We start from the raw sequence: 10,723 nt of genomic DNA on the forward strand, positions 1-10,723 counted from the left end.
TTAGAAATGCAACTCTGAACAAATAACATGGCTTTCTCTCTTTCTGTCTCCCTCCCCCTCTCACGCGTGCATCTGAGCAATCAGCTCTAATCCGTAGCCTGCAGAAAATAGTCGTGAGGTTAAAGTTTTTAAACTTTGATTGTCTTTTCCATTTTGAGGAGGAAAAAATAACCTGCTGAAACAACAATAACCACTGGCGTGGCCAATGGATCTCATCCCCATGTCTATCTTTATCATGTAAGACATCAAAACTAAAGTGACGATAAGGAAAGTTCAGGAATGACTAATCCCCAGGACATTCCAGATCCTGAGAAGGCCAGAAGTACAACTGCTAGGAATCTGGACATTTGCTACTGATATCTCCAAGGGAAATTTCTCCTTGATAAGTACTCAGAAACAGAAATCAAGGATATTGCTTTCAAGGGAATGAAAGATTAGCCCAAGACTGAGTATTTAAAAAGCAAGGACCAGAGGCTAATTTAAATGAAAAATTGTTAAAAGTCTTTGAAACACTTCAGTGGTTGTGCCTTCCAAGCTCTCAGGCTTATTATTCCTCAGCTTATCTTGAACTATGCTAGTTTCTTTAGGAACATAATATTAAATTCAAGCTAGAGGTGGTAAACTTTTGTTTTATATAATGATTGAACCCATAAGCATAGCTACTAGAAGTTTAAATGAGTTAAGTTTATAACCTGGTCTGAATGAACAAGTTAGAGAGCAGATCAAAAGAACAAATGAAAAGAATAACTTACATGGAAAGGGAAGAACTGTGCTACTTTTTGGGAAAAAAAAACCCAAGTTAACAGATGACAAGGATAAAATAAAATTACTACACTCGTCTTTGCTAGAAAGAACAACATGGATAGTGTTATGAGGAAAATGAATAAGATAGTAAAGACACTAGGAAAAGAGCAAATAATTGCTCTTTCTTAATCCTTAAATAATGTCAAAAATATGAGGAAAATAATGTCAAGATTGTTTTAAACATAAAGTTAAGGAACTCTAGTCAAGTAAATTTGAAGATGACCTCCCATAAATTTCTGGAATTGAGTATTTAAAGGTAATTGTGACCTGGCATGGTGGTGCATCCCTGTAATCTCAGCACTCCAGAAGGCTAACGCAGGAGGATCACGAGTTTGATTCCTGCTTGGGCAATTTACTGATTTAGCAAGATCATATGTGAAAATAAAATACAATAAAGGACTAGGATGTAGCTTAATGTGAAGGCCCTGGGTTCAATCTTCAGTACTAAGAAAAAAAAATAGTGTGAACCAGTATAGATCTGCTGGCCCGTATTCCTAGAATACAGTGGAAACATGGGGCCTTGTGATGTCTCACTCACAAGTATGGAAAAAGGAAAGGTTTCCTGGTAGAAGGAGATGCCTCAGTTAGAAGGAGACTGCTACAGCCATTTGACAAAATAAATCAGGAGAAAAGACAGAGTACTGTGTGGACTGTGTTTGGGGACTTCATGACTAATTGAAGAAACACAGTGAGAGAAACTCAGTCACTGAGCCTCAACCTTAGGTCTGTTTTGGTCAACATTCTTACATAGTGAAGAAGTTGAAGCTCTGCTCACTGAAACTGTGAGTTCACTGATGAATGGGATGAGTGCAGAAGTGGTGGGCTGGGACAGTGGGGTGTCCCCTCTCCATTTAAGTGCATCACACAGCTGTCTCTTCCATGAGCCGACTAATATTTCAGCTACTCGTTCCCTACTCTAGCTTTAGTCTGCCAGTCACAGTAGCCTTCTTCCAATCCTCAGGGAGGCTGGAGAAAGGATTTCTTCATGGGATAACTAACAGATGAGGGAGAACTCACAAGCTATGGCTCACCAAAGTAAAAATAGCTATGTATATGTTCAATAAGAGTCATGTATATCCTCATGGAGTACCTAGTTTCCCCGGTAATATGGAATGTTAATTTTGGTAGCTTTTAGTCCTTCAAAAATGTACCCGATATTTTTTTTATTTACCTGTAACTTCCCATTGTATTCACACATGTGGCTCCATTCTGGCAGCCCAACGGTGTTCCTGAGTAAATCGCACATTCGTTAACATCAGCTGAGCACAGAGGACCCTGGAGTCATACAAAGAACAGTCAAGTGTCACAAGTCATGGAGGAATGAGATAGCTGTTGTTAGTAGGATATGTGTAAGGACTCGTACACAAATAAACCTTTCACAAAGTCAAACACAAGTATACAGATACAATCTCTGGCTATCCTTTCTCTGAAACTCAGATTCAATCTAATAGAACCAAGAAGTTCTTCATAAACTCACGGCTGCTCAAGGAGAAGATTCCTAACACAAACGAATCTTCATTTCACAGTGGTACAATATTATGGAATTCTTACTTAACAATTATTTTGTTGTTGTCATGCTAATGTACATGTTGGAGACATTTTAAATTAATGTTAACAGAAATATCATGCCCTGGGGCTGGGGATTTAGCTCAGAAACAAAAGCACCTGCCTTGCAAGCAGGTGGTCATGAGTTAGATCCCCCGTACAGATAAAAAAAAAAATTTAAAAAAAGAAATATCATGCTCTTTTATGTAATTATCTGATCAAATGAACTCCTACTTACAATGGCTTAGTATTCAGTGGGTTATATCATCAAACTTGCCATCATTTAGATTTTGGTACACATAGTGTAATGGTTCTGATTCCAGAGGCAACAAAATGTTAGTAACTTGGGATGGAGGATTGAGTAAGTCTGGGATGATTCTAAGGAAACCTCTCACTCCGACTCACCATTAGTTTTAATCAAAGACCAAAAGACTCACCTCCCAGTGTGAAGGACAGATACAAAAAAAAGAATCAACCAGATTGAGGCAGGTTCCACCATTTTGGCAGGGATTGCTGCTGCAGACATCTTTGGCAACTTTCTGAAACAAAGACCGATCAGCCAGTAAGACAGCAGTACTTGCCACGAGCAGCAAAGCAGGGCAGATGTTGGTACAGCTGCGTGTACTGGTGAGAACTGCACTTTACTTGATATCAGAGGAGGTCTTCCTTTAGACTTGCTATCAATTATTAGTCATTCATCCAATCAATTCTCTTGTGAAACAGTAAAAAGTTTTACTTATTAGTCAGTCAAATCCCTGAACACTTTGTATGCTTTTTATCATGAATGGAATGGGATAGAAGGGAAGTAATTCTCCTTCTTTGGAAAAGTATTATTTATCTGCAAAATATGCATCAGTGGACAAGTGTGGTGGATGAAATAATAATAGACATTCCTATGCACTAAGAAAAATAAATGGAAATTTCCTGTTCCTTTGCCTTTCACTCTTATCTTTGGCACCTCCAGATAAGCCTTTGAAATCTGATCATCTTTTTCTGCCACTCCTCCTCGCAAGGGTTAAGATGACTGAACACATTCACTCCAAGCCTCATTGTTTGACCAGCTAAGATACACCCTCCACCCTTGCACTCATCTGGCCACTTTTGGACCCACAGGGCAGCAAACAGACCTACCTTTGTCTACGCAACCTGAGCAATCTTACCCTATGTCAGCTATCAGTTCTGCTCTCAAAAGACTTTTAAGCCTTTGGGGGCAGAGGCAACTTCTTTAGAGACAAAAGAGTAATCAGGCAGTGAAGTTACTGTACTAATTTTATCTATAGTAGAATTCTCTGTTTAACTAGAAGCAAAATATTCATTACAGAGAAAAAGCAAGTCCATTTTCTTCATTTTCCAGATGAACTGAGAGCCAGAGAATAGCTAGCAGGGCCTCTTATTATCTATTGCAAAGCTCATTCTTGCTTACACTTATGCCAGGAAACTACACATATGGAGATCTTTTTATGGATTGACTCCTTCCAGTATTCAATTTGTCTAACTTTGTTCCAGTACCACAGTGAGCTGTGTCCTTCAAAGGACACTGAAGAAGATGCGCCATAAACTTATTAGAGGTTTTTCCTGTTAGTAAAACACTATCTGGAGGTTAAAAATTCCACATCCTCTGGGGCCCCTCAGGCAATGAAAACAGTAGAGAAATACAATAGGAGTAGCATAAACTCCGGTGGCCAGGGAGCCCTTGACCTATCCATTCACATTAGAAAATCATTAAGAACTCTTCCTGAGAGATGGAGGAGCAGGACGTTTTTATATATCCTCTGGCTCTTTGCTAAAAACAATGAAGCCTTCAGGAAATGGAAAACTGTAGCCTATGTCCTGTTCTACTGTGCTGCGCCTTGTTTATTTTTGCTTACTCAAGTAGTTCCTGAAAAGATGAAGACTGAGAGGAGGACAGTTATCAACGTGGTGAAATGGATTTCTGTTGGTTAATCTTGTCAACTTCACTGAAATGACATGATATATTTTAGACTTCTGAGGTTAAATGTTACACAGGATTCATGGAAATAAATGGAAAAATATCTATCTGCTTTTACAATGCTGACTCTACCTAAACTATTCATATATTTTTTAGTGAATATCTGTTCATCATAAAACTTACCTGCTGTAAGCTTTGAAATCTTCCCTCAAGATCCACAAGCTAACAATGAGAAAGAAAAAGCATCAGTCAGCTGGTTCAAAGGCATATCATACATGATGCTACACCCAGGGCATATTGTCCAATGTTTTCTGCTAGGGACCCCCTTTTAGTTCCTGTTTGCATTGTCTGTCCCTGTTTATTCTCCTCTTGCCACATTTCCTTTCCTCTCTGTTTCCTTCCACTGAATATATTTCTTTCTGAAGGTCTTTTAAAGATGGTTCAACCCACTGATAAGCTGATTCATTTTTTCTTTGCACACAAGAACTATGGGAATCTTCCTAAATAACAATGAAGAATCCCATTCAACAGTAGGGTTGCTATAAGAACCTGAGTAGAGTCTACTTAGACAACAACTACCATAGAATTTTCTACCTTTTATATCTTCCATTAGAGCTATGCCTTTTAAGTCCATGATTAGAATAATAATTATCTTAAAAGTATACAAAATGAGTATCTCCTACAACATACACTATGTACAATATTGAATTAAAGAGAACTCATTTGTTCTTATGATGTAGATATCAAACTTACCTTGGAATTGAGTTGATAGATTTGACTAGATATATTTTGATGCAGACCAACTGAATTTTTTTTTAAATCTATAATCTCATCTTTGTTTTTCTGGATCTAATTTTTAAAAGAAAAAGGAAGAGAAGAACTCTAGTGAAAAAATCATTCTCATCTTACAAGATTATATTAAAACCCAAGTAGAATTCTATTTTAAGGACTGATATTTGCCTATTAAAATATTCAAAGCCAAAACCAGGTATAGTGGCACATGCTTATAATCTCAGCACTTAGGATTGAGGCTGAGGCAGGAGGATTGTTGAGAGTTCAAGACTAGCCTGAGCTACAAAGTGAGCTCAAGGCCAGCCTGAACTGTATAGCAAGATCCTGTCTCAAAAGGACAATAAATAAATAATTCAAAGCCAGTGCCATGTACCCATACCATAATTTCAGTTACCCTTTCCTATAACAGTACAAGTTGTGATAAAAACATATAGTGATGTTTAAAAATACTTTAAAAACGTATTATAGAGAACGACACATCACCATCAAGCGCTCTTTCCTTGGGAAACATTCATCTCAGTGCTTTTGCCATTTTCAGAAGGGATTCTGGAAACCCTCTCCTGTGAGTTCCTTGACTGTTTGCCAGTGCCATGCAAAGGAAAGGCATATCTGTGAAAATATGACAATGGATCTGGCACTGTGAAACTTGTGATTCTTCCAAAAAGTCAAAATGACCATGAAAGGTAATGGTTTGAATCAATGCAGGAATTTGAAGCAGCCAGGACAGTGCAATTAAAGACACTCACAAAAGAAGACTTCCAGAACCACTTCAGAAAGTGGTAAAAATGGTGGGTAACTGGGGTCAGAATGAAGGGGCATGCTTTGAGGGGGTAGTAATGTCAATGTGTCTTTTACTATAATAAATTTTTAAACTTTTAAACATTAGCTGTATCTTACATCACACTTCATATGTCAATATATTTTCTATTTGCATTTTTTCTAGTAATAAATGTTTAGAGCACCTACTAAGAAGCATTCTGGTCCAGGGATACAACTTGGTGACAAGCCCTAGTCTTATCCAAGACCTGGGTTCAAGCCACAACACACATTCCCTCCTTCATAAAATCCTGGCTTTGAATCAGACAATTAAATCTTAAATTTTGAGTGTACCATTTAAAGTGTGCCTTTGGGCGAGGAAGTTAACTATGTTAAGATAGCTTTATCTTCTTTTCAAATGAAGTAATAAAGCTCATCTCATAGGTAGCTCTGATCAAATGAGAATACACATCAAGTGCTATGCACAGTGACCCATAGTAAGCTAATGTATTGTACAGGACTCATGTACAAAGATGATGTAACATACATTGAGCATGAAAAATATTTAATAAGGCCTGAGAATGATTGGTCAGTTAAGTAAGCTTGCCACACCTCTCTCTTGGCCCCTCCTTTTTCTCCGTCCTCATGACAAGTTCATTAGTCCTCTATATCTTCTCTCTACTCTAGTACAATATGAGCACTATGAACCTATTCTGTCAGCATTATTGCTTCCATCCACGTTACTCCTCCTAAATCATTTTTCTTCATAAAAAGTATCTTACTTCCAATTATGCATTTTGTGCTGAACACTCAAGTACAGATTGATATTGAGGTGCTCAATTAAGTCACAATTTATAGACATACAAAATGACTTCAGGATCTTTCTCATGCAATACCTGATGCAAACATTCACTGAGGTCTTCATCATTTACTCTTATTTTCCCTTGAGATCCAGTTCTAAATTCAATATTTTGGGTAGGTCCAGTAAAAAACACTAAATTTCCCCCTTCTGAAGTCAAACGAGGCCTAGATAATTCAACCAGAGAAAATACAGCAATAATTAGTACATAAACATTTTTAAATCTAAACAAACTTTCTCACTGAAATAACTCTAGACTGTATATACCTTTTCTTTGTAATTGACCAATTTTTTTCTACTCTTCTACCATCCCTTTGTAATTTCCTGGAGATATCTCCTAGTAATTATATACTTGACTACTTTGCAATGGATAAATTAGTAATTTTTGTATAAGAAAATAATTCCATCTATCAGTCAAAGCATTTTTCCCCTTTGGCTTTTTGATGTCACCACTTTATCAAGAAAAAAATTATACCTCACATAATTGGCATCTTATACAGATTTTTCTATTTGTGAAAATTTATGAAGATTTATCCTACTGCATCAGAAAAAAAAATTATCCTTGCATCTACTTACTGTTGGAGATCAGTATTTCTTTTGTTTCGCTGCAGCTCAAATTCTCCAGCTCCACCATCAAATTCTTCAAATATCAGCAAAATAGCCAAAATCCAAAGAAAAGGTGAGGACATATTCCTCACCGGTCTCCTACGTGGTCAAGTAGGAGAGAGACCACTGCAACTAACTGACTGATTTCGGGAGTTGGAGAAAAGTAAAGCAAGAATGTGTACTTTGACCGGAGGACTATCTCAGTCTTTTCTTCTTTGCATGAGAAGGCTGTGTTATTTCATTCTTTCTGAGGAATGTAAATGATCCTAGATCTTCAGTACTCTTCAACTTGGGAGAGGTCAAAATCTACCTCAAGTGATGTAGGACTTAATCATTATTTGTTTGACCTTTGAAACAGTAACAAGCAGCACTGGAAACATCTTCTAAAACAATCCTTGCTTAGGAAGCCCTCACCTTGCAACAAATGCTAGAAAAACTAAATATCCACATGCAAAAGAAGTTGGACCTTCACCTTGTATTACACATAAAAGCTACTGCTAAATGATTCAAAGACCTAAACCTAAATGTTAAACCTATAAAATTCTCTGGATGAAAAAAACATAGAGAGAAGCCTTCATAGTCTTGGATTCATCAGTCATTTCCTGGATCTGATATCAAAAGCAAAGGATCAAAAGAAAAAGCAGAAGCAACCAAAAGGTGAATGGTCTACATCAAAATTAAAAACTGCTCATCAAAAAATATCTGTAATGTTAAAAGGTAATTATTTAACTAAAGAAAATAGTTGCAAGTTGTATGTGATAAGAAGTTAATATTCAGAATATAAAAGAACTCCCACAACTCAAAAACCATATAATCAAAGAGTCAGATGTTTTCAACAAGCAAAAAACTGGATAACTTCCTCAAAGAAGACACACAAATAATATGAAATTATCAGCATCATCAGTCTTATGGAAAATTGAAAACCACAGTGAGATACTACTTCGGTGCATTAAGATGACTGCTCATGAAAAATACTATAGAAAATACTATATGTTGACAAGAATGTAGAGAAATTGAAAGCCTTGTGTATTGCTGGCTGGAATGTAAAATGGTATAGATGCCATGGAAAACACTATGAAAATTCTCACAAAATCAAACAGGATTAACTTATGATCCACAACTGCACCCTGGAGTTTATACCTAAAAGAATTGAAAGCAGGAACTCAAAGAGATTATCTGTACAGCAATGTTCACAGCAGCATTATTTACAACACTCAAAAGTTGGAAGCAACCCACGTATCTGTAACAGATAAATATCTTTTAAAATGTATGGCATGTACATACAATGGAATATTTTCAGTACTAAAAAAGAAGGGAAACTTTTAACATGGGCTATACTATGGTGAAAACCCTGAAGATGTTAAAATAAACTGAGATCATTTGCAAAAGAAAAATACTGTATAAGATGCCAATTATGTGATGTGCTAGAACGGTCAAATTTATAGAGATAGAAAGTACAGTGGTGATTGCTGAGGGTAGCAGTAAGGGAGAAGGGAGGCACATTGCTTAATGAACACAGACTTTTAATTCAGAAAAATGAGAAAATTCTAGTGCCAGATGGTAGCGATGGTTATCCAATATGATGTACTTACCGCTCATGAATTTCAAACTTAAAAAAGACTAAAAGGGTAAATTTTATGTTAGGTATATTCACCTCATTTTTTTAAAAAACTGAAATGATATTTAGGAAAAATAAACTGGGAATTGCTTGCTATAAAAATCATCTTAAGGAAAGAAAGACTCATTAGCATCTAGATTGATTAGTTTCAAAAGTTCAGAAAGATACTCTGTAAAAACATTTGAAATGCCTTCTAAATTTTTAGATAGTAGATGTGTAAAACTATCCTTTTAGATATGACTGTACTGTTTAATATTATGGGAAAATGTAACACTTTTTCAACTAATGTATTTGACTATTACAGTATGACATGAATGAACAAAAGAAAATAACTTTCAACTCACTATTTTGTAAGATACTGAGTTAGGTGATGAGTTTTGTTGTGTTTGTCTAATAAAAGATATGATACAATAAATTATATTTTAGTTTGAATACATTGCTTTAGTTATATCAGTCTAAGTTTCCATTCTTCCATTAAGTTATGCAGTCACACTATACCACATCATTCAACTTAGAAAATGAAGCAGAACTAAAACCTTTGTTGCAGATCATTTGAGTGACTCCCTTTGAATCCAGAGCAATTGCTGTGACTTGATTATGTCAAAACTTATTTCCATATGCTGATATGTACAGATCTGACTATGATATGTCCTTCCTTCTTTAATTGTCTTTAAGCATAGCAAATAAGGCTAGGGAGGTACTGATATGTAATCTCTAAAGCCATCAGACAGTCTCCTGTTTCCTGGAATAGTGCTCTCTGGAAAAGATATGAGCACAGTGGGATGGTAGAGTCAGTCAGCTTCAGGAATGTCAACTGGGTATGAGCCTTGAGATAAAGAAGTTATGAGTCCCCAGGGCACAAAAGTTTCCATATCAGAAACTGAAGCAACAGCCTCCTAAAACAATTCAGTTGCTACTTTAATTGAATTATGTAGGTTGCTCCTGCATGTCATTCTCCCTGCATTTTGCAAAGATGTTTTTCTTCCTACCTGCTAGGCAGCTGAAGTACTCACGTAATTCCCACAGCCATCCTCACTGCCACTCATCCTCCCGCCACTCCCTTCTTCACAAGATAATAAATTCTGGGCTCTAGAGGCCTTGGATCAGGGCCTTTGTTCCCACATATCCTCACAGGGATTGGGTTTAGGACCCCTTGGCTGCCCTTAACTTTGAATATGTCTTGGTGTCTTTACTCTGTGTGGCTTGCATTGGAGGTGGCAGATTGGAATTAACTTGCTGGGATTCCAATAATGTCTCAATGGGATTACAAATATAACTTTCTGGATTGTGAGGAAGACTGGAAAGGGGATTACAATACTTAGGTTACAATATACAATATTTGGGATTACAATATTTTCTGAAGCTTCAGAACCTAAAATATTATGAAAAAATAAAGAAGGAAGGTATCAGAGCTATAGTTTTGGTTCAAATTCACTACATTCCTGAGCAGTGACTAGAAAAATGTCAGAGAAGAGTTTCAAGAAATTTGAGTGAAAGAAAATAATTTTTTTAGACAAGAAAAGAAAAAGTTTGGTAAGGGATGCTATTACAGGCAAATGAGTTAGATAGAAATATTATAGTTGATGTATTTGACTATTACAGTATGACATGAATGAACAAAAGAAAATAACTTGCAACTCACTATTTGGTATGATACTGAGTTCAGGTGATGAGGAGTTAGAAATACTATATGCAGTTCTGCTTGGGACCCATTCTATCTTTCTGAGACAGAAGTTTTTTTTTTTCTCTCAATAAATATGTTCTGCTCTTAACCTCTGTTGTTCTAAAATTCACTCTTCAATTTTAGAGAACA

General features: G+C 36.4%; 1 protein-coding gene across 1 annotated transcript in view; it reads right to left on the reverse strand.

The window, feature by feature from the left end:
- Cubn (cubilin) overlaps window positions 1-7,519 on the reverse strand; it is a 254,814-nt gene extending 247,295 nt beyond the window's left edge. The window contains exons 1-6 of the mRNA XM_063237874.1: window positions 7,263-7,519; window positions 6,724-6,853; window positions 5,033-5,128; window positions 4,463-4,501; window positions 2,787-2,888; window positions 1,976-2,079 (exon numbers count right to left, since the gene is read on the reverse strand). Coding sequence (XP_063093944.1) covers window positions 1,976-2,079; window positions 2,787-2,888; window positions 4,463-4,501; window positions 5,033-5,128; window positions 6,724-6,853; window positions 7,263-7,375 — 584 coding nt within the window. The 5' untranslated portion in view covers window positions 7,376-7,519. The remainder of the gene's footprint in view (window positions 1-1,975; window positions 2,080-2,786; window positions 2,889-4,462; window positions 4,502-5,032; window positions 5,129-6,723; window positions 6,854-7,262) is intronic.
- Between the last annotated feature and the right edge of the window lie 3,204 nt (window positions 7,520-10,723).

Source organism: Cavia porcellus, unplaced genomic scaffold (assembly GCF_034190915.1).
Source record: "Cavia porcellus strain 051 isolate PalLab524CR breed Dunkin Hartley unplaced genomic scaffold, mCavPor4.1 scaffold_27, whole genome shotgun sequence".
Lineage (NCBI taxonomy): Eukaryota > Metazoa > Chordata > Mammalia > Rodentia > Caviidae > Cavia > Cavia porcellus.